The sequence below is a fragment of the Aythya marila genome (assembly GCF_965140915.1).
Source record: "Aythya marila genome assembly, chromosome: 2".
Taxonomy (NCBI): Eukaryota; Metazoa; Chordata; class Aves; order Anseriformes; family Anatidae; genus Aythya; species Aythya marila.
Window position 1 is genome coordinate 64,152,649 of NC_139043.1, and position 22,464 is coordinate 64,175,112.

Consider the following 22,464-nt stretch of genomic DNA (forward strand, 5'->3'; position numbering starts at 1 on the left):
AGACCAAAAGGAAACTGCTATGACACAGATGAGAAAGAAATTAAAATGTACAGCTGCACATTTTTATAGTTACACTGTAACTTCAGGAAATCCTACAAAAATGAAAAGGATAACTAAGGACAAAAACAAAGGAACTACATAGGCATGAAAGATTAATGTCAAAAAAGCTTAGGTGTAAAATGAGTTACAATTCTCATTAGACAAAATACACCAAGACAAATATTCTAGTTATTTCATGAATGAGCAGTTAAACACTGTAGAGATCTCTCATTTGGCATGGGAGGGAAATCACTGCAAATGACAGAACAGCCAAATTAATAACTTTTAAAGCACAAAAATGTGTTGGTAATAATAGGGTAGTTAACAGAATAAATGAGTGGAGAGAAACACTATCCAAAAGTGAAAAAGAAGATCATTTTAAATAAAGTTACAAATATTCAGGAAAACATAGCTGAAAAAAAAATTGTTATTACAATGTACAAAATACCATGGAGGACTAACAAGAGTAGGGGAGCAGCAAATAGCATCCTCATCTGGAAGAAAATACGGGCTCAGAGGATTACAAGCTAGTCAGCCTAATTTTGTCTTTTGGTGCCACAAAAACCACAAAATCCAAAAAGAAAAAAAAATACACACACAGACAAAAACCCACAAAAACAAACAAAGCTACCAGGAAAACTACATGTATACTTATTCAAATACATAGGGATTTTTTTTCTTCAGATTATTTTATTCAAGTAAGTGAAACCTGCTGCAGAGAAAGTAACATACAGTACAGTTAAAAAAGTTTTTGACAAGTCAGAAACTGATAAGAAATCACAATTAAGAAACATGATTTTCATATTTTTGAAAGAGTATCTTACCAAACTGAAATTCCTACCTCTCTTTCCCTTTCATTCTTTGATAGTTGCATCTGTTTTAGCATCTGGGATCGCTGTTCCATCATAAGTGTCTTTTCATATGTAAATGCAGAAATGTCATTTTCAAACTGCAAAAATGATTGGCATTAGAAACATCAGAAGAGAAGTACCACTCAAAAAATGACCAACATTTAGACACTTGTACCCCACTTATTTTTGCGTTCGTTGAGCCCTAGATTCATTTATGGCATTAGAGAAATCCCAAACGTATATCTTATTGACGATTTCTGCTGTTTGAAGATGAAGTGTTAAGAATAAAGACAATCTCCTACTATAAACTGCCATACCATACCAACAGCAATGTAATATTAGCTAAATTTTAGGTACTTGGGACAGACTTTCCATTGTTCTGTTCCAACAAGGCTGCAGAAGTGAGGAAAGGTCAAAGGCATTTGTTCAAACTGTCTGCATTGCTAACCCCTGAGCATGTGAGCGTTATTATTATCTAAAGACACTCTGTGTCTTTAGAAACAGTCTAAAGTCACAACATAACACATTACCCTTTCTCCAGTGAGAACTGTTCACTATAAAAGCACTTATGAAGAAACTCTAGTATATATTCTCACATGAGCTCAAAGCTAAAATACAACCCATACAACCCCAACCACTTATCTGTGCTGCCACTGGTATTTAAACTATCTCAACATTTGGAAGATTCTCAGGCTTAAATATGGCCCACATAAGAAACGAATAAACTGTGCTTCCTATGCTGACTTCTGCTTACAATGCAACCAAGGCCTTTCTTGTGGTATGCTGTCCATCTTCTTTCACCTGTGTATGCCACAGCATTTTTTTTTCCTAAGTTATTTATGCTAATTTAAGTGATTCTTAAAACAGTCTAAATCTGCTTTATGGCATGACAAATATTGAGAGGTCAGCTATCTCAAAAGATTCTAAGAACACAAGATCTTGAAAGGAACAACCCATTCCTATGCTCCTTCGTACCATTTCAGAATGAGTGGAGAAGAGATTTCTGGTCTTAGGTCTGAAAGTGAAATTATGCTTTTCCTTAGTTGCCAGATGGGTATGTACAGTTTTATCCCTTTCTTTTTAGCCGTTTACACTGGTGTTTAAAAAATAACAAAATACAAAATTTACTTTGTCTGAATTTGAATCATGAATCTGTAGCTACATTGTCTTGCTGTTCAGTGCCAAAGAGACTGACAATGCCAAAAACAACAGACAGTTTCTTGGGGGGCTGAAGATTCCTTATTCCAGAGACATATTTTTACAACAGTTAGAGAGATGGACATGTTAGTCATTTCTCATGCTGGATGCCAGGGATTATTAGACTAAGCACAGTTGGTCTTTTTTACCAGTGATCACTCCCTAAAAATCTTTTCAGTGTTGTATTTATGTTAACACATTAGTTTCAAAAAGACTAAATCCAGTTTCCCAAGTTTAGTCTCAATTTCAGTGAAAAAAAATGCAGTAACCTACCATTTCAACAACTTCCACTTCAGCATTCAGGCGAAGATGGTACAAGAACATCTGAAGATCCTTCTTCATTTGAATGCTATTATCATCCATTTGAGCAACAGTGAAGATACGCATTTTACATTTTCTCCAAACCTATCCAAAAATGCATTATTTATAAGTATTCATAATACAGTGATTGCTATCTCCAAGTATAATTCTTTCACAGTGAACATTTCATTAGAAACATTTAGAACTATTTATTACAAAATGAAATCCCAGCCATTTTCTATTGTCCTTGCCTTGTGCTGTCGAAGGAGAAAAGGCAGTAACATCAGCATACCACCATCATGAACAATCCACCACACATCTATGTTTCCTTCAGTAAAACGTTCTTGATTTGTTGGAAACAAATCGATGTTCTTAGCCACCAATAAAGCCTGCTGAGCTGCAGTTGTTTCTCGTACAGTGTCTGCAAGGGAAAATAAGACATTTGATCAAGAACTTCTAGCTTTCATTCCCAATGTTTTATTTGTATTTTTTTTATTGTTGTTGTTGATGTTTGTTTTAAATTTAAGAGCTTAAATCCTCTCAGACTCTGCCTTGGTGAAAGAGGACATTCTGGGTTTAGTGAATAATCCGCCTAAGAGGACAAGAGAAGCCATGGTTGAAGAGACTGAGTATTGAGAGTACCCACTCCACATGAAGTTAGAAGTGGGGAAATACCAAGTGTCCACTGGATATTCAGCCTCACATTTTTCCCCACACAGCAAATACAACAGCTATATAGTTGTATTACAACTACAGTAAGAGTCAATAAACACATACCAACAAAATTTTTCCAAGAGAAATGATTTTCTGTCCGCTTCCATGACTGTGGCCATGCCATCAAGACTGTGTTGTGTTTCATTCCTCCTAGACCAGCTGACTGAATCAAATGTGATATTCCATCTCTGAAACTAGGAGATACCACAATCTGGCAAAATCCTTTAGTCTTTTCTACTCCCATTAAGGCCTTAACATTCTGTGTGAAAGGAAGTACACATGAAGTACAGTCAACAACACTGATAATAAATACTATAAGGAATAACAGTACCACATAAGAGAAAAACATTAGACACAATGTACAACCAACATCAAGGAGCCACTCCAATTCCCCAATAGTGATTTCCAACCTAAATATGATTTCATGGTGCTACAATTCTATGGTAACTAAATCCCAGAATAACCCCTGAAAAGACACCAGAGTTTTTTCATTTGTTTAGTTATTCAGCCTTTTACTTCCAAAGAAGAATCAACATGATATGAGTAAAATCATATTAAGTAAAGATAATAAATGCTACTCCAAGTGAAGTCAAAACTTTATTCACTGAGAAAACACTGTATCTATGGAATGGCAAGTCCTTCTTTTGGAATTGGAAGGGTATGGAAAATGGGATGACAAAGATTTTAGAACTCATTAAGAAAGAGGCACATTCTCTATTTATCTGCTCCAAACATGGTAAAACAGACATGCAGGAGACAGTCAGAATCACTGGCTGCATAATGATAAAATAAGCTGACAAGATTCAGTTCCCACACTCCTCAATTTCAATATGGCTCCCCTTCAGTTAAACACCAGCATAAAGTCACATAACCTAATAATTTAAAAGTAGCATCCCACATGGCATCAAGGTTTTCCAGACAACACCAAGTTGGGGGAAAGTGTCAATCTGCCAGAGGGTAGGAATGCCCTGCAGAGGGACATGGACAGGATGGGTCCATGGGCAGAGGCCAATGGGATGAGGTTCAACATGACTAAATGCTGGGTCCTGCACTTTGGCCACAACAAACCCATGCAGCACTACAGGCAGAGTGGCTGGATAGCTGTGCAGAGGAAAAGGATCTGGGGGTGTTGGTCAATGCTCACCTGAACACAAGCCAGCCGTGTGCCCAGTTGTCCAAGAAAGACAACAGCATGCTGGCTTGTATCAGGAACAGCATGGCCAGCAGGAACAGGAAGGTGATCATCCCCCTGTACTCTGCCCTGGTGAGGCTGCACCCCAAGTGCTGTGTTCAGTTTGGGGCCTTTCAGTACAAGAAGGACATGGAGGCCCTGGAACATGTCCAGAGAAGGGCTACGAAGCTGGTGAAGGGTCTGGATCACAAGTCCTATGAGGAGTGGCTGAGGGAACTGGGGTTGTTTAGTCTGGAGAAGAGGAGGCTCAGGGGAGACCTCATTGCTCTCTACAACTACCTGAAAGGAAGCTGTGGGGAGCTGGGGGGTCAGCCTCTTCTCACAGGTAGCTAGTGATAGGACTAGAGGGAATGGCCTCAAGTTGCTCCAGGGGAGGTTTAGGTTGGAAATTAGGAGACATTTCTTCTCAGAACAAGCAGTCAGGCATTGGAACACATTGCCTAGGGAGGTGGTGGAGTCACCATCCCTGGCGGTGTTTAAGGAAAGGTTGGACCTGATGCTTAGGGAGGGACATAGTTTAGTGGGTGACATTGGTACTAAAGGGGTGTTTGGACCAGATGATCCTGGAGGTGTTTTCCAACCTTAATGATTCTACGATTCTAAGGTTGACAAGGGAACATCAGATTTGGCATTTCCTATGTTTTGATAGCATGACTTTGAAAATCCTATAATCATCAATTGCCTACGCGGGAGATAAACATTGTTTCTAATAAAAGCACCAAAATATGTATTGACGGAAAGCACCAAAATATATATATATATATATATATTTTGTAATTTTTTGTTTGTTTTAGAAGAAAATTGTTTGGAATTTCAGAGGAATAGATGGTTTTGGACTCACAAAATAACCTTCAATAGCACATACAATAGCATTAATGCATTCCTGTTTTCTTTTGGATGAAGCAGCTTCTAACCGTGGACAGAGTCACTAGGTTTGCTCTTTGGCTTCATAGTTGTGTCAGAAACAAAGAAGGCTGAGGACTGAAGAACTGTAAATTATTCTCTGCATTTGGACAGACAGTTTCAGAGGAGGTTTCTGGACAGTTCATGCTGCCCACAGTGTCCTTCAAAATGTTATTCCTACCTTGGTAGCATCTTGTTTCTACTTGCCTCTCAACAGAAGAGAATCCTCTGAATTCCTGCCCACTTTTTATTCCTTATAGTTGCAAGCTCATATCTCTGTCTCACTGTACATAAGTTCTCACTAGGTGCTCTTGTCTGCTGTTCCTTAAGCATATCTCCATCTCCCTCCTGATGATAACTGGAGGCCAGACAAAGAACTGTTGCATAAAAAGTAACGCAATTCTCTGCTCTTAGGTTCTGTTACTGACCACACAACGACTTCCAATCAAAAAGTACTGTTGCAAGAGAATCTCTATAAAACACCGGTAAGGAGACATTTGATTACAAAATGATTGCTACTAGCTTAGTGTGGTTTCACATAAGAAATTCTGTTCAGTATACCAGTATAGAAAAAAAAAAAAAAAAGTCTTCTGAGAACTTGGTATCAAAACTGACAAGTCTGTGTGTACAAACAATATCTGTAAGGGCGTGTGTATATATATATATATATATCCTTTTCAAGAGAAAAAGAAGAAATTTTGATTTTCCACAAATCTTCTAGAAAATGCATTTTCTAGCTGATGTTTTCCAAAACCACTGAGCCATTCAGACACTGTTTTAAAATTTGTCTTCATTTATGTTTTAAAAGCAACAGTATCCTTGATCTTGACAGTAGAGGGTCTGACTTGAGAACATAGAGATTAGGTCTCCCGTAAATTAATTCCCAGATCCATCTCTCAGAAATGCTTATCTATGCTAGAGGTGTCAGATCCAAATAATTTAGTGCTTTAGGAGTCTTTACACAGATTTCAAGAAGCCTTGGATCAAAACAGTAGACAGTTCAACTGTTGCTCATTTCAGTAATACTGCAGATATTACCCATATTTGAAAGAGATAAAAGACTACATGGGGTTTTCTAAAAATATTTTGTTTCTCTGTAAAGTTAGGAGTAAGACAGCTTTAGAACTCTATAAGCAACTATATATCTATACTACCACCATATACCAATACTGGAGCTACTGCAGTATACAAAGAAGTACACAGTTTGTTTAAGATGAAACAAAAATGTAAAATTGCTTTGCTTTGAAAATCAAATTTTTATGAACAGATATTCAGAACAAATAACTCTATTAACTTGCATTTTTCATTCAGGGGACAGATTTAAAATTTAGAGTTCAGATATTTTCAAGTGCTTCCCACAAAAACATCTCCATGTAAATCCAAATAGGTAGCACAGTCAAATACAGGTTGTCAGAAAACAAACAAACAAACAAACAAACAAACAAACAACAACAACAAAAATTCAAATTAAATTAAATTGCGTTTGTAAATACAGTTAGATGTCATCATAAACTATATGACAACTTGCTATTTTTTCCCACCTCATCCCACCATCTTTGGCCATATGGGGCAAATAGTAAAGAGAAAAAGAATGATGTTGCTTTATATTTAAGCAACCAACTAAGGTGAAGAAAAAGGTTGTTCCTAACTTTAGCTCTTCTAAGTATTTCTAGGACAATGTAGAAAGCAGTATAAGGTATACATCTAGAGGATGAAATTATGCCAAAATTCTGCATTTTAAAATGAATAAAACTGTTTTCTTCATAAAGTTATTTGTTAAAAATCTACCACTTAATATTTTTCAAGAATGCAATTTGATTGCGAACCCAGGGCCCTCAACACTGAAAATACGTCTAAGAAGTATCAGCATTGTCTCATTCCATTAGGAATTTTCATAAATCATTTGATTATAGTACACCAACCTAGTTTTTATTTATATATGAATATATAAACTATATGCATATATCAATTGTGCTGACAGTCAGAACATTTTTTAAAGCATTTTTTTACAGCAGTTTCATTCAAAATACCAGATTCAACATTTAAATACTAATACAAGAGTTTGTAATACATCTTTTACATACCTCTTCAGCTTTCTGAGTTTCTGTACATTTATCCAAATAGGTTCCTTGAAGCACAGATCCCACAATAGTCAGCCCTTTACCAGCCTTCAACTGGGAGGTGAAAGAAAGCAATCTTGGATGTTTCACCAAGTGTTCACAATCCAAATTTAACAAGACCAAAAGTTGAGGTCTGCCAAAAAAAATTACATAAGAGGACACACATACATATACATAAAAGCAGGGAAGAACTGGAAAAATAGAATTAATAAGCAATAAAATGCAGATTCAATGGCAGACATTCAAACATTAAGCAAAGAAATCATAATTAGCAGTAGCTACACCATTTCAGGTACATGAGCCACCATCCTCAACACCTTACCCTAAGAGAATAGGTTTACTAAGAAAATTGTTGAAACAGAACTATCACCCTTTGGAGGTTATATAGTCCAACCTGCAGCTTGAAGCAGTTAAATGTTGAATTGCACATCAGATTGTTTAGGCTTCAGTCCAGTTAGATCTTGAAAACCTCCAGGGACAGAAATTCTACCACCTCTGGGCAACACCTACCAATGCTTAACTGTCGTTATTTTTATTTTTTTTCCTTTCCGTTTTAGCATTTTCTCTCATTCTCCCATCATATATTGCTGTAAAGAGTCTGTCTTTTCAACAGTCTCCTCTTAGGGACCGGATGTTTACCAGGTAGTTATACTAGCTTTTAGATTCTCCTTAAGCCTTCTCCAAGCTGAATAAACCTCGCTCCCTCAGCCTTTCCCCACAGGAGACATGCTCCAGTGCCCCAGGCATCCTGGTGGTCCTCTGCTGAATGCACTGCTGCTTACTGATGTCTGTCTGGTAGTGGGGTGCCTAAAACTGAATTAAATACTCCGAAGATATTCTAATGAACGTTGTGTAAAGAGGAATATTTACTTCCCCTCAATAGGCTAGCTATGCTCCTGTTGCTGCAGTCCAGCAATGCCAAGGCCTACTGCTGGCTTACTATGCACTCAGAACAACAGGTTCTTTTCAATATCCTTATCCTGTACTATTGCACTGGGCTAGTTGTGGGGGGAGGACTGGGAGGGACCGTGGGTGGATGGCAACACTAGTCTGTCCCATGGAGTAGACTTTGCCTTTGACCATGATGTTCATGTTGACTCATACCTCTACCTCTTTAGGTCCTTCCTAGAGAGTCATACTCTTGACTGCACTGACAGCATGAGTTTGGTTTCATCTGCATACTTAATGAGGTTGTACTCTGCTTCCTTCAATACACAATTTGCTTACTGTCCCCAAACAAAAGTTCTATACTTTTCACGTCATTACTAAAAATTCAAAAGAACTACAAGAGAACTGGAGTGTATTTCCCTCCTCAACACCAGCACAGCTTAAGATAGAACAAGAAGGTCTAGTTCTACCAATTATGTTGACACAATAGCAGGATAAGTCATCTGTAACTGGCTGCAGACATTTAACATTTACATTAAGTTATTTTAGTTGACATTTAAGTTAACATTTACACTAATGTTTACAATAGATGTCAAGCTCATACACAATATAAAGGTTAGGAACAAGCAATGGCTCATGGATTCTTTAGTAACTGCTTGGGTTCTTCAGCCCCATAAGAAAAGGTAAAATAATACAAATAATGCTGTCACACAGAAGAGCAGCAGAACATTGGTTGTACGTGTACCCAGGGATACAATCACATCTGTGATAAGTGGCAGTTTCTTTTTTGTATCTTCCACTGATCTCTGAGTTATTTTAATTTGCACTGCGTATATCAGAAGTGACAACATGTGAAAATACTTATGTTTTTAAATATTTTTTTGTGTTGGCTTTGAAAAATTGATAGTTTACCAAGTAAAAGGAATAGACTATAAAAACAGCAATGGACACTTATCCCCATTACAAACAAAGTACTCCAAATGTGAGATTTTAGTAAGATTTAAGCACTTTCAAAGACGTTGCTATTAAATTACATCTACCTTAATGTAACGTAAGTATAAAAAAAAAACAAAAAAAAAACCACATATGTCCACAAATAAGGACTCCTCTGTGTATTTTTAAATAGAAATCTTACAGAATTGCAGCACGTTTCTTTCGTTAGAGACAGTGGGACCAAAGTAAACTGTTCCTTTGAATCTGAAAATCTTGATAAAAAAAAACATTAAAACCCTTCTGCATTTTAGAAAACCACGTCAACATCACATGGATTTCAGTTCAAATTTATACATTTCCCTACCAAGCTGATTACATGCTGACCACAAGTTAACATTCTATTACAGTAAAACAATAGAATTGCAAAGCCATCATTTCCATGACCAAGTAAAAACTTTATTTTAAAGATGAATATCACTTTGGCCATTAGCTTTACCAGTAGTATTCCCAATCGATCTACATATTTCTAGAATGATGTGAACTTAGATGGCATAGACTTTTACCTCCAGTTCTTGGTGTGAGGAGGACCATCTTCAACACGAAGCAAAGCATAGCGAGCTGCATTCAAAGACAGTCCGCGTATTCCATCACCCCACTCTTTTTCTGCTCTTTGTGTTGCAGAAGACATTTAATTAAACAGGATGCAGTTTATTTACACAAATTAAGTACATTTTCTCAGGTGAGGGATAAAGAACATAATTTTTTACATGAATGCTTGAAAAAGACTTATCTCGCAGACTTAAATCATGAATGAAGACTAACCAATAATCAATAATGAAGCATTCTCAGGTTCTTTCAAGAGTTCTATTTATTAAGTATTTATTACTATTTATTGTGCTCTCTTTTATACTTCAGGATTTTTGTTTTAATCATGAGAACCTGTTAAATTGCTTGTAAGTGGTAGAACAAAAAAACGAAATTTCATTTCCTATGTGTTAGGGTTACACCTCCTCCCCACCCTCCTAAAGCTGTCTCTACTTTCTTTTCTTCCCAGCTTCTCACAGATGAACATGAAGCTTTATGCTTCTTCCCAGGGAGAGAGATTTGTCCGGACAGAAGTTTTTAGACTGTTTCAGAATGGGTTCTTGCTCACTCCTCAGACCAAATCTGCCTTTGCTTTTGTAGTGGGAGTGACTGAGTTTCTGCAAAAAAAAGAATCTTTCTACAAGGTAGATGCAACAGCTTATGGTCCAACGTTTGGAGAATCTGTATATGAATTTGGATATATACACACACATATATATATACATCCAAAATATTTTATGTATGTATATACATACATATACGCACAAGCAGAATTCCTTTCATCGGATCTGACTTATTGGATAAAACAAGCAAAAGAATTTCCTTGTAACGAAACCAATAGCAGGAGCTGTTATAATCCAGGAAGACTATATCCAAGAAAGCGTCTATCCTGGAAATGGAGGCATTAAAAGACGGAGAATCCACAACATGGAACAATCTATATCTGTTGATCTACTGAACACTTGTGCTTAATTACTCACCAGAATAACTAGACTCATTTCAATTTTCTGGTCTTTTTTTTTTTTTGGACTAGAATTGCATTGGATCTTTCCTTAGAAATGGAAAATGCACACACAAAAATCATAAATACAGAAATAAATACTAGATGAGATTATTTAATGAACTGAGCATGCTCTTTAACTCTCTTTCTGTAGAGCATTTCTTACAGGTGTGGCTCTTAAAGTATATTGCAAATTAAATTCTAGCCTTCAGAAAATGGATCAGTGGGCACTCTGGATTTGTGCAATTGATTCTAAAAAGTGCTAAGTCTACATAAAAGAGTAGAGGTTTATGGCTTTGGCACAAGATAATATAATATTTTTGTAGTAGTTCCTGTTTGGTGTAAAAAGACAATATACCCGAAGTATCAAATATGACACCATAGTTTTTGTTCAAATGAAAACTTCCCAGCCATATTAGTTCTTATTTTGATTAGTTATGCCTGCTGAGGACTTTGGAACAGAGCTTCCAGAGAAATTAGAACCTGCAAAGTTGTAACGCTTAACAGAGATGGCTCTCACCTTGTTTCAGGGAACACTTCGTTCTGTTGCTTCAGTTGTATCTACTTTGTATAAAAAAGCTTTTTGCTGAATGTTAAATATATTAAATATAAAATACATAAGATATATGGTCTTACCCTCTATATTCTATGTACTTGTATATACATCCTGCAATTAACATGGCAACCAAAGCATAGTACCAGGAGCAAATGAACATCAAGGCAAGACATAAACTCATCCCCAGGAATGAAAGAGTCCTAGAAGAAACCATTTTTTCAATTATTAAATAGACATGCATGTGTTCTACAAAGTCAATTTCTTACTTAAGTCAACTCCCAGAACGACCTCTCTATACCTTCAAAAAATTTCATAGCTAAATATATAAATAAAATACATTGTCATAGCTTTAGTTTATAAAAATCACATTCTGAAGCCTATGTGAAATAAATGTAATTGAAGAACTAGATATAATAGAGTTACCACTACTGCCAGTTCTGTAACTCTACCATTATTTCTAAGTAGGATCTGTTTCAAAACGTGCCATTGCTTACTGTTGATTTGAAGTTAAGCTTTAAGATTTCTCAAACAATACTGAAGAACATTATGCTAATTTCAGAAAAAAATAATTTAAATTAAATTTTACTAATGAATTGTATGTTCTACTTACAATGTGGCATGTCTCAGGTAAGGACACACACACATAGGAGAACAGATTACTGAAAACAATCTTTCAAAGGCTTTAAAGAATGACTGAGCTGAAAAAGTCACAGAAACATTTCCAGATTAAAGTTTATATGCCTGTTTTGTACCTAATATCACACAGACAGATGTAGGTCACCTCAGAACAGGACAGTTTTGTGTCTACATTTAGTCAGATAATACACCATGAATTTCTTCACACCTGCCTTTCAACTCAGAGCTAGCTTTTACTAGATTGACAAAGAACATATAAAGAGACAACTTTTGTTTGGCTCATTTAGTTTACTTTTTTATTACCATGCAAGTATTGAGTACAAACACATGTGTTCAAAGAAATGCTTTCTAGCTGTTCTATCAACCTAAATGTAGCCTGTCTACAAAAGCAACAGATGGTCTTTCATGCTTAATTTCACCTAGGAGTCTGCTTTTACACAAAAAAATATTCCCAACCCAATTCTGACCAAGCATTTTGACACTCAGTTTGCCTGGCAGAAGCGATTATATAGACACACAGTGAGTCAATTGGCTCACTGGTTTCTCTGAGGGAGGGCACAGGTTGTAGAAGTGTTGCCGAATTGTTACAAACTTTGCAGCTGCCATGTCAAAACTCTTTGCTTTTTATTCCTTACCATGGACCATCCTCCTCTTGCTACCCTCTATCTTATTCATCTGCTTTAGCTTTTTTTTCTTTGGACCTCCTACTATTTCTTCCATAATCACATTATTTGGGAGAAGAGGGGCTTTGAAAGACAAAACAAAACAAACAAACAACCTCAACAAGACACAACACCCACATTTTCTTCTTGATGTTGCAAACAATACTTGCAATGATAAACTTCAGATACAGGCACTGAAATATTTGGAGGTTTAAGTGCCAAACTAATAAGTACCTACTGAGCATATTCGAAAAGATGTGTCAGGGATTTAATTGTGGCATTTCATTTCCACTCTACCCTCTAAAGGGGAAAAAATAAACAACTCTTACATCCTAGAATCAGTCAAGTTTATCTCCTGAAGGATCTAGTTTTTAAAGAATTTTGGCAGTAAAATTTCTCAGTAAAATTTCTCAATCAAATCACTGCGAATAAAAAATTATATGCATTTTTAACATCAACTCAAAATCAAAGAAAATCTTATTCTGAACTTGTTCTAAGTCACTTAAGAAAAATACTTTGTGTTCAACCTCACTGACTGTCAAGTATCCACTTTTCTTCAGTTTCTGAAGCAATGGCTAAAGCATGACATAATTAAAAAATACTGATTGGTTACATAGCAAACTGACACATATTATTATTTTTTTCTGTACAAGTTTTTTTTTTTTTTATATGCGGATTATTTCTCTTTTTGCATAACGAAAATGAAAGTCAGTACTCCTGAAGATTTTCACCATTTCTTTATCTATATATGAAAGATGATACTCCATTACATCTTCATTCTTGCATACTAACTTATTGAAGTCAGAAAGGATATTTTGCTTAATTACAGCAATGCAATTAACAAATCAAGGCTGTATAAGCAGTTTTAATTCTTCTGAATGAAAGAATATCTCCTACCAATGGTAATACTTGAAACGAGGTCTCCAGTTGGGAGTCCGTAAAAGCGTCTGAACTGCACAAGCCAGATTTACAAACATATAGCACATCAGGAAAAACCTGTTAAGGTAAAACAAACAAACAAAACTATTTTGCAACAGGAATGAACTAGACAGACTCATGTTAAAAGGCTAAGTCTAAACACAGTCCAAAGAAAGTGCAGAAACTTCTCTACTGTGTTCACAATAGCCAACAGAACACAAGATGTAGATTAAATTAATGCTTTGTTTGTGTTTTGGTGGGGATAGAGTTAATATTCTTCCTAGTAGCTGGTATGGTGCTATGTTTTGAATTTAGGATGAGAATAATGTTGACAGCACACCCATGTTTTAGCTGCTGTAGAGCAGTGTTTACAGTAAGTCAAGGACTTTTCAGCTTTTTGTAGTGCTCTGCCAGCAAGGAAGCTGCAGGTGCACAAGAGGCTGGGAGGGGACAGAACAAAGACAGCTGACCCAAACTGGCCAAAGGGATATTCCATACAATTGACATCATGCTGAACAATGAAACTGGGGGAATTGGCTAGTTGGGGGGGAAAGAAGCGCTGTTGCTTGGGCACTGGCTGGGCATTAGTCATTGGGTGCTGAGCAACTGCACTGTGCATCACTTGCTTTGTTTGTTCTTCCCACCCGACCCTCCACCCCCCATTAAACTGTCCTATCTCCTGCTGTATATCTTATATCTTAGCTCTTGTGTTTTTCAATTTACTTTCTCATCCCACTGGGTGGGGCAGGGAGGAAATGGCTGTGTGGTGTTCAGTTGCCTGCTGGGTTAAACACCAACATGCTGGTAGAATGTCATGTCTCAAAACATGATGTTAGATTAATTTTCAGTCTCAAAGATTTCACAGAAAACACAGCTAACATCTGGCAATAATGGTGTATTGGTTTTGGCTGGGATAGGGTGATGGTTGGACCAGATGATCTTGGAGGTCTTTTCCAACCCTAATGACTCTGTGATTCGGTATTATTTATTTTTTTTTCATATTAATTTGTATGGTGTTATGTTTTGGATTTGTGACCAAAACAGCACTGATAACACACTGATGTTTCAGCTATCGCTGAGCAGTGCTTGTACAGCATCAAGGCCTTCCCTGTTTCTCACACTGCCCTGCCAGCAAGTAAGCTGGATGTGTGCAAAAATTTCGGAGGGATGCATCTGGGATAGCAGTCCCCAGAGGATCAAAGGGATATTTCATTCCATGTGAAGTCATGCTTAGCAATAAAAGCTGAGGGAAAGGAGGAGGAAGGGGAGGATGTCTGGAGTTACAGCATTTGTATTCTCAAGTAACTGTTATGAGTGACAAAGCCTTGACTTTTCTCAAAATGGCTAAATCTTTGCTTACTGATAGGAAGCAGTGAATTACTTATTTTGCTTTGCTTGCCCATGCAGCTTTTGCTTTACCTATTAAGCTGTTTTTATTTCAACACATTATTTTTCTCACTTTTACCCTTCTGATTCTCTTCCCTCATCCCACTGTGAGGGGAGTGCACAAGTGGCTGTGCAGTGCTTAGCTGCCTACTGAGGTCAACCCAAAACACATGGAATAAACTTCCAAGACAACGTCAGTAAAATAAATTTCAGTTCATACCCTAAAACACAAAACTGTTTAAATAGGAAGAATTTTTATTTAACTTCTTTTTTAACATGTTTGTTTGTTTTTTAAGTTAAATGCTTTTGGTAGCATTCAGGAACTCTGGTCAAGGAAAGTTTCTTATGCCTTGAAATTAATTCCAACCAAAACATTTTTTTCATTTCAGATTACCTCAAGGATCAAATAGAAATGTAACTTGTTGGAAGACAAAGTCTAGAATGCATTATTTCAAAGAGAAGAAAAAAAAAAAAAAAAAACATTATCTAGTTAATTTAAAAGTAAAGTACTATTTAACTTAAAAGAACATGAAATAACAAATTCATACGTACATTGAAAGAATTGGTGCTACACTGTCCAAAGAGGCTATCAGAATTCCTATTTCACAAATACCAGCAGTGAGGAGCAGAGCCCACGTTGGTTCTCCGTTTGCTTTTCCATGACCAAATACCTAGTTCAATTCAAGTATACAGTAAAACTGGGGAAAGGTGTGTTTTATACTGTTGTGAAACATATTGCAGATTGTGACCTAACTAACTTGAACCTAAAACAGTAATTAGTTACAAAGGAAAACAAGAAAATCTATACCATAAAACAAAACAAAAATGTATGCTTCCCAATGTTGCAATCTTTACTAAAATAAAAGACTACATTACATTAAAGTGGTACTGCAGCTGCTGTTGAAATAAACTTAACTAACTTGAAATCTGAATGCATCAGAGAGTAATGCTTAGTCTATAAAAAGCTAACAGTTGAAAGCATTATTTTTTGTAATATACAAAATAGACATCAAGTCCGTATTTACAAACATAAATATTGATCCTTATTATTGATTATTCCTAGGAGGACTTAGGAAAGCCCTATTCTGCACAAGGCCCTACGAAAAATCATCTAGCACATGGTAATTTCCTTTGTTGTGAGAGCCATCCAGCTATACTGGATAATAGATGGCGAAATGCCTCACCTAAAGTTAGAGCTACCTTCAGTCTCCTCCACACTCCCCTCTGCAATTATAAGCATTAAAGCCTCACTCTCATTTTCCATAACTGCTTCCTTTCCAAATGTGTAGGTGCTTCACCTCATTCCTTCTTCATCCTGACTTCTCCTCTTTCCTTAGCTTCCTCTCATTGATCAGTCTACGTTCCTTTATACTATGGAATGTCATTTTTTCTGCTCATGTTTTAAAAGAAGTTTTTTTGCTTCTTTCTTAAACGTCATGCTCTTGCTCCTGTATTCATCTCCTCTCATTTCTCTTACTGTCCATGAAAAGGCTGTATGACTCCAAAACTGTAAGTGCCTTCCAAGTCTAAAATCTCTCTTCAAACATTTTTTTAATTTGTATTTTAAAAAATGCATGACATATGGAGTCATATAAAATGCATGACATATGGAGTCATAGAATGGAATTAGATTCTTACATCTTTCTTGACTTCAGCCTACAAAAATGAATAAAAATGAGAACTGTATCTCTATGACATTATAAGTTAAGTATCTCAATCATAACATTTAATTAACTTATTTCAAATTACAAATTGTCAGCACAATCTGGACTCAAAAAAAGTTTAGTTGCTTCTTAGCTTGTTCATTTCCATTAATAAAAATATTTTTAATTTTGACTCTCTAACATTTATATGTGAGGACAAAAAGAATTAAATTGCACAGAAAAAGACACGTTCAAACTTTGGCCTGAAAAAACAATGCTGCACAAGAGTACAAATGAGCTCCAAAACGTTTCCTCACAGTTCTGGAGGAATAACAAAAATAATGCCTCATATTTTATTAACAAAAGATAAACCGCATTTGAAATATAAAGTAAAAATATTATCTCACTTGGATAAATGGTACAATGCCATCTCTTGCAATGGCCTGCAACAGACGGGGTGCACCAGTGAGACTCTGTAGACCAGCACCGCATGTTGAAAAGAATGAACCGATCACAATAACCCATGGAGAAGGCCAGGCCAGTGTACCAACCACTAGATTTCCATTAACTGCTTCTCCAAACCTTAGGGAAGTGAAGAACAAAACAGAACAGTGAACAAATACACACATAAACCATCAAACTCTACAAGAATTTATTTTGTAGCTTCTAAACCCATAGCTTGATCTTGGTTGGACAACATCACTTTTCAGCAATAAACACCACATCACATCATGCACTATAGGATTTCCCAAACAACCAATTTATCGTGCTGTATTAAAAAAAAAACAACAACAACAACAAAAACATAATTGATTGATTTTAGGTACTGCCTTTTAAGCAGACAAGTGACAACTATCAGATATCTTGGCAAACTTTAAAGAATTAACAACAGAAAAAGTATTTACATATGCATCCTTTAGATCCTTGTGAATACCAGGAACTAGATTTCAGAAGTCTGCATTATACATGTGTGTGATATAGGTGTACCCCAGAGCATAAAGAGATTTGTTAAAATAACGTATTAGCCTTTCTAATATATAGCATGACACTGACATATGGACAACGAAATACAGAGGAACTGTTTACATTGTCGTGCTAACTAATGCAAGTTCAATGAACCACTATGACAAACAAGGCTAGGAGGGCGTAGAAATAAAAGAAAGAAGTGCTTTCATAACACAGCACTGAGTATCCAATCCAAACATAATTGACTTTATGTTCATTTATAGACATCTTAGGTGAAGCATGAAAAAGTACTCTTTCCTCCCCCCATGGGAGTATATAATTTCTTTATATTTTCATTTTCTAAAAAAACACCAGAGAAAATAAAAGGGTATAGGCTAAGAAAAATTATATGTTTCATCTCTTTTTGGCCTGGCTATTGACAACACCAAGGTAAATCAGATTAATATAACAAGCCGGTGTTCAAGTTCTTGCGTATGCTTAAGCTTGAATGCTAGTACTATAGAAGTACTATCTTCACTACAGGAGAAGACAGAGGAAAAAAAACACTACTTGTGTAGGAGAAAAAAAAAAAAAAAAACAACACACTATGCTTCTCTGATGACATATATCTGCTTCTTAATGCTGGCATTGGAGTTTGGCTTCCATTAAAACAAAGAGTAGGTACAACTTGAAAAGATTAAAGACAAACACTAGAAATGTACAAGCTTTTTTTTTCCCCATGGCAGATATTATGGCAATCCATGATGAAAACAAAACAAAAAACAGACAAATCCCCCTACGTTTTACTATTATGTTAACTTATTCTCATTGTATTAGCTTTGATTGGAATCCAGATTTTAACTTACACTTTTCCTTCTAGACTAAAAGAAATGAATTGTCTAAGCATTATCTCTTTCAGCATCAAAACAATATCCCAATGCCCCTGTTTTGTCAACCAAAGCAAATCTGTGCATTGGTCAGTATAAAATGAGACTCAAACAGGAAGGGAAAAGTCTGCTAGCACATTCCCCACAGCATCTTCTTCAACTCAATCTCTCATCAGAGAAATTTATTAAGACCTGGAGGTGCTGTTCATGCTCATCTCTATTAATTTTATGCCGTTCATGCTTCAAAAAGTGAGCCTCAGAAAATAACACGGGTGACAACTAATCTGCGTAAGAATCATGCAGTTAGTAGAAATTATAGGCCTGATGGTGTATTGCAGTCTTTCTGATGAACTCTGCTTGTCATGCAACTGTCAAAAATTTTTCTGCCTGCATTCTTCAGGAACATATTACCTCTCACTAAGTAATATCATTCTGGAGTAAGGGGAATGATATTACTTAGTGAGAGGTAATATGTTCCTGAAGAATGCTTACTCCACCTCAATAAAAATACTAACTATGCTTTTTCTCTCAAGACCATTTTATTAGGAACAGTTCCACTTCACAAACATTTATCTCAGATTCTTCTTCTACTTTTTTGCAGTGATACAGTCCATTAACATTTCCAGTTTTTGCAGCCATCTTAGCTCAAGAGATAGTCTTTCCCTACAGTTTTACCTAAGTGTAAGAAAAATATTCCACATGGATGTTTCCCAGAAGAGCCATTAATGAAAATAAGTCTGATTAACATAACCTGTTTTCATACATGCTCCTGATAAAAGTACAAGTTGAATGCAACTTACTTATCTCTTAATATCACACCTTCTATACAAGCACCAAACAGCACTATGCAAGAGAGATCTGTTATTGAGACTGAAGGAAGATTACACTGTAAATGAAATAATTATAGAGGGAAAACGATTTCCTACCCAGGGATGAAATTAAAATGTCTATGACAAACTTTTTTTTTCATTATTCTCCCATACTACAACTTTTTAGTTTATGTTCCCTACAACTGCATTTGATCCACAATTGATTTGGAATATATTTTAAGCAAGCAGTTCATGCATCATGCAACAAGATATTTTCTCATACAAAGATATGTGTCTTCTAGTTATTGAACAACTAATAATTTGTTTTGCTGTTAGTTTGCTTTAAGACTTTCAGTAGTTATGCTGGGTATAATGACAAAGCAATCTGCCAACTAAAATATGCTAAAATGTCTATGTCACTTAACTGAAACCATAAATTGTAACTTGGAGCTTAAAATGTTAGTAGAAGATAGGAGATACATACATACACATACATATATGTATACATCTACATACACACACACAATATATATATTTGTGTGTGAATAGATATTTAAAATTTCAGTTTAGATTTCATTATTTTTATATTCAGGCAACTCAAATGAATTTTTATTGAAATTCTATAATGTACCATACCTATAGAAAGCCCACTAGAAAAAAAAAAGCCACAGTACAAAGGATACAAATAAAAGAAGTAGTTGAAATAGCTAAAATAGTTCCAGTAGGAATAGATTTCTGAGCATCCTTAAGATCGCCAGATCTGTTCGAACCTGCCATAATACCTGAAGAAAAAAAAAAGTCACAAAAACATGGAATATTAATTTCATTTAAATAACAAATACATGCCTGACCTGGACAGGATGGGTTGATGGGCAGAGGCCAATGGGATGAGGTTCAACATGACTAAATGCTGGGTCCTGCACTTTGGCCACAACAAACCCATGCAGCACTACAGGCAGAGTGGCTGGAAAGCTGTGCAGAGGAAAAGGATCTGGGGGTGTTGGTCAATGCTTGCCTGAACACGAGCCAGCTGTGTGCCCAGGGGACAACAGAAGGACAACAGCATGCTGGTTTGTATCAGGAACAGGAAGGTGATCGTCCCCCTGTACTCTGCCCTGGTGAGGCTGCACCCCAAGTGCTGTGTTCAGTTTTGGACCCCTCACTACAAGAAGGACATGGAGGCCCTGGAACATGTCCAGAGAAGGGCTACGAAGCTGGTGAAGGGTCTGGAGTACAGGTCTTATGAGAAGCGGCTAAGGGAACTGGGGGTGTTCAGTCTGGAGAAGAGGAGGCTCAGGGGAGACCTTATTGATCCCTACAGCTACCTGAAAAGAAGGTGTGGGGAGCTGAGGGTTGGCCTCTTCTCACAGGTAACTTAGTGATAGGACTAGAGGGAATGGTCTCAAGTTGCACCAGGGGAGTTCTAGGTTGGAAATTAGAAGACCTGCATTTGATTCAGAAATTTGTGTTACCACCCATCATGAAATTCCAGAAGGCTCAGAAAAAAGTCAATCATTTTTAGAATGGGGAAATATACAAGAGTAGCAAAATGTAGGGGATGGATGTTTTAAACTAATAAGGGTTTAAAAATTTGAACCAGCATGACCAAATGTACTAACTTTCTACTAAACAGTCTATACATTAACATATGTAAGCAAATCAATTAATAATGAAAACAGAAACAAAAGGAAAGGAGCAGGCATGAAGTACAGAGGAATGGTCAGGGGATCACAGGCATACATTAGTGTTTGAACCTAAATACAGAACAAAAATCACTTTCCAAAACACTGTAAAAGAGTGGAAAAAAATCATGCACTATTTCTGCCATCAGTCCTATAATTGCCCTGATCACTGTTAGAGGCAAAAATCAGATGCTAAGGTCAAGAATCCGGTGCAAAAGCACTGACAAACACTACACAGTGAAATCATAAGCACAGGCTGGCATACAGTAAGATTTTGATCTTACTTTTTTAAGATTAAAGAGACAAGGGTGAAGAAGAGGGATGGGAAACAGGAAAGAACCTGAAGTATAGAAATGAGAACAGTAAGAGGACAAGCATACGAAGTGACATCTCCATTTGGTATTCTTCTAGCAAATAATGTTGCAACTTTGCATCAGAATTCTGTTCTCTTACTTGATATTAAGTTGCTTGAGCTAGGATTTTTCAATAAAAATTATTTAGTTATTTCAGTCAAACAAGACCTGAGGGAAATGATATAAAATTAACCTAACTTTTAATCTTGATAAACAAAAAAGTCTCTGCTAGTTACGGTTGAAAAAAAAAATTGGAAGTTTAAACAAAGCTCATGCAGTTCATGGCTTGAATACCTGAAACACCTTAATACCCAACTGTTCTCTCTCATGCATATGAAGATAAACACATTATGAAGGTAAGAAATTTTCAACTCAGCTGCAGCTTACTCTGAATAAACATTTAGTAACACATGGAGCTTTCTTTTTATTTCCAGGTATAGAAATAAAAAAGTATATTTCTTTTTTATTTCCAGGTACATAAACAGCACTTGAACTGATCCATTAAGTTCTATAAACTCCTAAAATAACCAGTAGCCAGCTATGTCTTTCCAGCACCAGAAAATCTGCTACTTAAAACTTGGACAGAGACTAGGAATATTGTGTCAGCAATAAACATTCACACAAAAATATTTTTTCAACTATGAAAACACGTCTTTACTCAAGGAAAATAGGTATATCTACCTGTTACAGATGGAAAATAAATCCCTACAAGCATTGTGAAGTAGGTCATGATGTCTGTAAAAACATAAGGGCGTCCACCAATTTTTATGTCTTCTGATCCAGAAACTGATGGCTGATTTTTTTTCTCAACTATTGATCCTTTTTCTGAATAGGCACTCCACAGATTATCTACAAGGGGAAAAAAGAATAGCAATTGTCAACTCTGTTTCATAATATGAAATACTGAGAATGAAATACCGTTATAAATTAGATGGCTTTTCTTACTCAAAAGTCATGATGCTTCCCAAAACTTCCTTATGAAATGAAGAACGGAGAATCAATAACATCAATATCAGTTGTAACTTGTAGACATTTCCACTGTATGCCAGCAGTGGTGTATGGGATGTGCCATACAAGATTTTCTCTTCCATTAAAGAAAGATTTAGTTATAGAATTAAATTCTAATACTCTTCTAGAACATCCACTTACATTGCACAAAAATATGGGTGTATTATCAATTATAGTAGTCAAAAAAAAGAAAAGTATAGCAGTGAAAAAAGAAATATTTGCAGATTCAGGCAATCTTAGCATACATTTACATTTCT

The 22,464-nt window shown here is 36.1% G+C and overlaps 1 protein-coding gene across 3 annotated transcripts in view; it reads right to left on the reverse strand.

The window, feature by feature from the left end:
- LOC309874603 (solute carrier family 12 member 7-like) overlaps nucleotides 1–22,464 on the reverse strand; it is an 81,857-nt gene that overhangs the window by 12,624 nt on the left and 46,769 nt on the right. For all 3 annotated transcript variants that reach the window (XM_082752913.1, XM_082752915.1, XM_082752914.1), the window contains exons 9-21: nucleotides 21,881–22,048; nucleotides 19,848–19,946; nucleotides 19,156–19,213; nucleotides 16,931–17,105; nucleotides 15,433–15,551; nucleotides 13,474–13,572; nucleotides 11,359–11,478; nucleotides 9,701–9,805; nucleotides 7,281–7,449; nucleotides 3,165–3,360; nucleotides 2,639–2,808; nucleotides 2,361–2,492; nucleotides 881–988 (exon numbers count right to left, since the gene is read on the reverse strand). In XM_082752913.1, the coding sequence (XP_082609039.1) occupies nucleotides 881–988; nucleotides 2,361–2,492; nucleotides 2,639–2,808; nucleotides 3,165–3,360; nucleotides 7,281–7,449; nucleotides 9,701–9,805; nucleotides 11,359–11,478; nucleotides 13,474–13,572; nucleotides 15,433–15,551; nucleotides 16,931–17,105; nucleotides 19,156–19,213; nucleotides 19,848–19,946; nucleotides 21,881–22,048 (1,718 nt within the window). The remainder of the gene's footprint in view (nucleotides 1–880; nucleotides 989–2,360; nucleotides 2,493–2,638; nucleotides 2,809–3,164; nucleotides 3,361–7,280; nucleotides 7,450–9,700; nucleotides 9,806–11,358; nucleotides 11,479–13,473; nucleotides 13,573–15,432; nucleotides 15,552–16,930; nucleotides 17,106–19,155; nucleotides 19,214–19,847; nucleotides 19,947–21,880; nucleotides 22,049–22,464) is intronic.